At 37.5% G+C, this 6,387-nt stretch overlaps 1 protein-coding gene across 2 annotated transcripts in view; it reads left to right on the top strand.

Moving 5' to 3' along the window:
* The window catches only part of pik3cb (phosphatidylinositol-4,5-bisphosphate 3-kinase, catalytic subunit beta), a 110,622-nt gene that overhangs the window by 92,425 nt on the left and 11,810 nt on the right, over positions 1-6,387 (top strand). For both annotated transcript variants that reach the window (XM_014015006.1, XM_014015007.1), the window contains 4 exons: positions 745-823; positions 4,895-5,062; positions 5,143-5,266; positions 5,343-5,488. In XM_014015006.1, coding sequence (XP_013870460.1) covers positions 745-823; positions 4,895-5,062; positions 5,143-5,266; positions 5,343-5,488 — 517 coding nt within the window. The remainder of the gene's footprint in view (positions 1-744; positions 824-4,894; positions 5,063-5,142; positions 5,267-5,342; positions 5,489-6,387) is intronic.

Genomic DNA, 6,387 nt, shown 5'->3' with positions numbered 1-6,387 from the left:
AAAAAAAAAAAAACAGTACAAAAACAATATGACTCCCGCTAACGCTTTGCATGCGGGGGTCATAATAAGGAAGGAAGGAGGTGATATAAAAAAACAGCAAGTCAGGGACTGAGAAACTGTAAAATTATACTGGCAGATAAATAAGAGCAGTACTTATAACTCTCTCAGTACTCTTGCCTTATAACCCCAAACGCAACTTGCGCTCACAAGACCAGAATCTTCTCTTGGTCCCCCGTACTCGCTTCAAGACCCGTAGTGACTGTGCCTTTTCCTCAACGCCTCCCAGACTGTGGAACGCCCTTCCACCCTGTTAGTAGTTCCTCCTTTCATAGAAATAACTAAGATCTGTTGAAAACACTGACTCCTTTAAAAAAACAACTAAAAACACACCTCTTCACTCAAGCATTCAACTGAATACATTCAACACCTCATAACTTGAGTTTATAAGCCCTGACTAACAATCATCTGTGTTATTCTGGTCTAGTATCCATCCMCTCCACCTATAAGGGTGAGAGATAAATTGAACTCCTTTTGTTTTTGTTTTAAATTTTGAATGTATTGAATATATACTTTGTACAGTTGAGTTATTTTTGCTTTCTTTTGATTTTTGCTTTCTCTTTCTGATAATGAATATGCAGCACCTTGTGAAATCCTTTTCTGTGAAAGGCGCTATATAAATAAACTTTTACTTACTTACTTTCTATTTGCTGTTATTTAAATCAACCTTTTATTTTTATTCCCTAGACTTGAGGCAGGACATGTTGACCCTGCAGATATTGAGATTAATGGATCTTCTGTGGAAGGAGGCCAATCTGGACCTCAGGTGAGACTTTATTGGATTTGTTTGTTCTGCTCTCTCGTTTATTACCCCCACACTAGCTTGACCTCCACCTCAGAGATCTGTATATAATCTCACACGTGGATACAATATCTTAATGGGATCCACACTTGTGACACTTTCTTACAAACCCAGTTTTTCTTCCGTCGTCACACATCTGGAGCGGAGAGTGAAGGAGGTTGCTTTGACAGTTGAGCTGGTGGGTGGGGCTTCAAATGTGGAGGACACAAGTTCAGAGTTCAAACCATGAGGGGACACTAGGAATAAAAGTAGGGACAAAGTGGTATAGCCTCCAACAAAAGAAACACATAATCTTCCCCATCGTCCTTCACTTGATCTCATTCATTCAAACCTTATTTCCATTAGGGTAAGATCTTTAACACATTTGGTCATCATTAAACCTTGCTCAATCTGCTAATTAAATCAAGAAACAGAGTCTGCATTGAGCCCTCGATCATGGCTCCCAGATGTAAAGATTTAATAACCGGTCGTAATAACAATATATCAGTACAACAAAGGAGAGATTTTATTCCTTTTGTCCTGTTGACAAAATTCCACAGCAAATAAAACGAAGCTGCTGCTGTCTTGAGGGGGAAAAAGATTTTAGTAATGTGAGCAGAAAATGTGTCATCACTTTATCACCACGGTTTTGTTCCCAGAGTTCACCCATCGGTCACTAAGAGGCTGTTCAGACCTGATGTTTAGCATCCGTAAGAACCAACTTTAAACTGTAATCAACTCTAATTATTAATGAATAAAAGTGTTTATTCATTTATGAATTAGTTAAAATCTTGTAGACTGATGATTCTTATAACTTTTTGCTGAAAAAAATCTCAAACACAATAAGGCTATATCTTCACATGGATGGCTGTTGACGTAATTAGCTAGCAGCTACATTTCCTTACTCTTAGATGTCTAAGTAAAAACTCAAGTCAAGTCAGTTCTGTAGGTGATCCTACAAACCTTCACACGTTTACCTACACGTTTCTCATGTACCTCTATTGTTTAGCTTATTAAAGCCTTGTTAAAGCCTATTTGTTCGAGTTTCTGAGGTATTTTGACCGCTGCTGCTCCCTGCTCTGGTAACAGCATGCAGAGTGAGCGCAGAGCAGAGGAGGGAGAGGGGAAAAAAAGCTGCGACCACGACTCTGCCTCTGGGTCTCATATGGTTGTACAACGGAGCTTCTGCTATTATTAGCCATGCTAACGTAAACGCTGGTTTTGGAGGGCGGAGTTAATGTCAACAGATTTTTGGAGGGCGTTACCAACAGAGCTCATTAACATAAACAGCTCTTCTGAACAGAAGTCAGAGCAGGCAGAACTAGAAAATGGGAAATTTTATTATCTGAGAATTATTTTGTGCAGTAAATTGAATGAACATGGTCTGGATAGCCCACAGACATACCATAACAATTTCTAGGACCCATAATTGGTCTCATTTAAATCCAGAGATGCACTCCTTAAACCTCCATTAAAACCATTACCAAGCTGCTGTCCTATTCTCTTTTGCATCTAGTTTATTGTAAGTGCTCACCCCCTTAATAATAGTTCTGTTCTTGCTTAAAAAACAGGCATTTGTTTACATTTTGAATTTGATTGAAAGCAATATTTCTGCAAAAATCCTTCAGAATAACAAGGTAAATAAAAATATAATCTTTTTCCTGAACATGTATTTTTGAGAAACTGCATAGAAAGCTAGAAAGTGGTGTGCACATGTATTCACCTCTGGATGTGAATGGCCTTTTAGAGTCATCTTTTACAACAGCACGTCTCTTCAGGTACATTTTTACATGCCTGTTGTTCATAACAACACCACTGCAGTTGAATGAGCACTGCTTGTGTACAGCAATGCATAAATCAAATGAAATATTCTCTTTTTTAAAACTCTTTATTTCATGGTATTTTGCACATGTATAGAAAACAAATGATAAACTTACCAAGGAAAAAGAAGCAGAGGAAAACAAACCGAAAATCAAAAGAAAGACACACAAACATTTGGGTGTGCCTGCCGTGACAATAACATTACGAGTCTACTGACAACAACAATTTAAAGTCCTTTAAGCCCAATCTACTGCTACATGTTTTATACTGTAAATTCAATCCAACCCTAACATTTTTTTCAAAAGGTAATCCTCTCCATTTTGAAGATATAAATAATTTTACACCACTCTTCTGTTGTGTGTGTTTAAGGCTTAAAACAATTAATTATTTTATATATTAATTAACACTTGCTTTCTAGGTTGCTGCATGAGGATCTGAAACAAGTATCTTTACTTATATGTTCATTTATCCCTCAAAGGTCCACCCATAAACAGAGATTCTAATTTAAATGGGATCCTTGTTTGAAAAACTACTCCTAAAATCCTATCCACCTTCTTCCAAAAAGGGATTATTGAAGGACAAGTCCAGGATATACATTGGGGTGTGAAAGTTTGGGCAGCCTTGTTAATTTTCCTGATTTACCTTTATAAATCATTGATTTTTTGGATAAAAAAATCTGTTATAGGGGACGAACACAGTGAAATTTGAGAAGTGAAATGAAGTCGATATGATTTACAGAAAGTGTGCAATAATTAAATAAAATTAGGCAGGTGCATAAATTTGGACACCAAAGAGAATAACATTAACTCAATATTTAGTAGATCCTCCTTTCACAGAAATAACATTCTCTAAACACTTCTACTGCTTCTAATGAGAGTCTGGATTGTGGCTGAAGGTATTTTAGACCATTCTTCTTTACAGAACATCTCTACTTCATTCAGGTTTGATGGTTGGTTGACTCTGACTCTTCTCAACATCCTTCACTTCTGTTTATTGGAGATTTGTCTTGGTCTGCCACTTCCAGCCTTGACTTGAACTGTGCCTGTGGTCCTCCATTTTCTCACAATGTTTCTCACAGTGGAGACTGAAAGCTGAAATCTCTGAGATAGCTTTCTGTATCCTTCCCCTAAACCATGACGGTGAACAATCTTTGTTTTCAGCTCATTTGAAAGTTGTTTTCAGACTCCCATGCTGCCACTCTTCAAAGAAGATGCAAAGAGGAGAAAAAACTACAATTGTCTCCCTTAAATACCCTTTCTCATAACTGGAGTCACCTGTGTATGGAGGTCAAGGGTCACTGAACTTACCAAACCAAATTTAAGTTCCAATAATTAGTTCTAAAGGTTCTGAAATCAATAAAATGACAACAGTGCCCAAATTTATGCACCTGTCTAATTTTGTTTAACCAATTATTGCACACTTTCTGTAAATCACATGAACTTCATTTCACTTCTCAAATATCACTGTGTTTGTCCTCTATATGATATATTTAACAGATTTTTTTTAATCCAAACAATCAATAATTTCTAAAGGTAAATCATGAAAATGAACAAGGCTGCCCAAACTTTCACACCCCACTGTATGACAGTGGTTTGCTTCCAAACCTCCACATTGTCTCCAACAAGACGATGTTTTAGTGAGGTGCTTAGTTTGAAATGGAGTTTTAAAATGGCAGAAAAGGTTTTTCCAACAGGATTCTCCAAATACCCGAGTTAGTTGTTTTCCACATGAAAGATTCTCAGGTTGATTGAGTTTTATGTGGAGACTTCCTTACACAAGATATAAAACCACCAGGACAAGGACTAGTATTAGTTTATGGTTTACTTGATATCAGACTACACATCTTAAAAATGTATATACATATCTTTACATATCTTGATATTGAGGGTATTTTATTGTGAAATGTTTGCTCCTTTTTCCAGTCACTGACACAGTTGCAGTGTTTTTGACACATGTACAAGTAAAGATTTAAGCTACACTAAATTACGCTGGAGACATTTTTTTTCTTCACTAATCCCTGGAGAAGTAGTCTCACATGAAACCAGTTTGTGATGGATCAAACAGGCTGATGTAAAAGATACAGCACAGCTGCACCTGGTGACACAACCATCACCTGAAACATAAATGACCTTTTGGTATTTTTTATTTTACTGTGTATTTCAAGCAAATCACCACAGGAGCGATTTTACAATTTACAGCTGACGTCATTCAATGTTTGTCTTCTTTCCTCTACAGAATTGTACCGTATGGTTGCCTAGCAACAGGGGATCGGACAGGACTGATTGAGGTCGTGTCCTCAGCCGACACAATCGCAAACATCCAGTTGACCAGCAGCAACGTTGCAGCAGCTGCAGCATTCAACAAGGATGCTTTACTCAACTGGCTCAAAGAGAGGAACTCTGGGTAAGAAGGAGGTTCAGAGTCCCTGCTCTGAAAGCATCTTTAATATATTTATGTGTCCTGTGCATGCTGTGGACTTTCAGTGACGCTCTCGATCGAGCCATCGAGGAGTTCACTCTCTCATGTGCAGGCTACTGTGTAGCTACGTACGTCCTGGGCATCGGAGACCGCCACAGTGACAACATCATGGTCCGCAGCACCGGACAGGTGGGACAAGCGTCACGCTGCTTCTCCAGCCTGCATCGCACTCTTCCTGTTCACTGATTGGCTTGTTATCTTTTAGCTTTTTCATATAGACTTTGGTCACATCCTGGGAAACTTCAAGTCCAAGTTTGGCATCAAGAGGGAGCGTGTCCCGTTTATCCTCACACACGACTTTATTCACGTCATCCAGCAGGGCAAGACTGGAAACACAGAAAAATTTGGCAGGTTTGTTCTTTTATGGTTTGTCTCTTTACATCGCTCAAAAAAAATCCTCATCCTGCAAACACAGGAAGTTTCTGATCAATAAAATAAGAGGGGGTGCAAACTAACAAACAGATTGTATAAAGAGCCATGCTTCAAAAAGACATAACAATAAATCTGTCAATTTACTGATGGTCAGCATGAACTCCAGCATTAATGAGTGTTTATTACTGAACAAATTCAGGCTACGGTACCATTTTGGTTAGTCTAACAACCGTACAGATGATAAATAACTATAAAAAAAAAGCTTGTCCAAATCTGGTTATGTTCATTTCTGAAGTCTACTTCTATGGATTACTTTATAAATAGTGTTTAGTGGCCGAGGTGATGTGGGCATTGAAATAACTGTGCTTGACCTAAAATAGAGTTTACAGGAAAAAGGACCTTTCTTTTCAAAAGTTGGCTGAGCAAAATGCTCCTACAGGGCTTGTTGATTGCTTGATCTGAAATATTGTATTTTTTTTTTTTTTTTTTGTATTTTGAGTACAAAAAATTAGCAAATACACACAAAGAGAATAACCACAGTATTTACAATATTGAACAGTAATGTATAAAAATATGATGGAAAACAAAAACATCTTCAGTGAAAAAATGTGCTCATTTTTTGTTATTTTGAGCCACTAACTAGTCTCAAACAACCTAGTGAGATGGGATTACTGGGATAAAACCTTTTTTTATCCCAGTAAACTTCAAAATAATTTTACCCAGGATGTCACAAATCCATGTATCCATCCATTTTCCTCACCTGTTTTTCCTTTCTGGGTCACGGAGAGCTTCATTTGCCATTTGGGCGACTTTATCATAAGAAATATGGAGGATTAAAGGTGACAAAATTAAATAAATAAATGTATCATGAAATAAAT

The sequence above is a fragment of the Austrofundulus limnaeus genome, unplaced genomic scaffold, assembly GCF_001266775.1.
Source record: "Austrofundulus limnaeus strain Quisiro unplaced genomic scaffold, Austrofundulus_limnaeus-1.0 Scaffold121, whole genome shotgun sequence".
Lineage (NCBI taxonomy): Eukaryota > Metazoa > Chordata > Actinopteri > Cyprinodontiformes > Rivulidae > Austrofundulus > Austrofundulus limnaeus.
The sequence above is the reverse complement of the archived record's forward strand: the minus strand, read 5'-3'. Positions and strand labels throughout refer to the sequence as shown.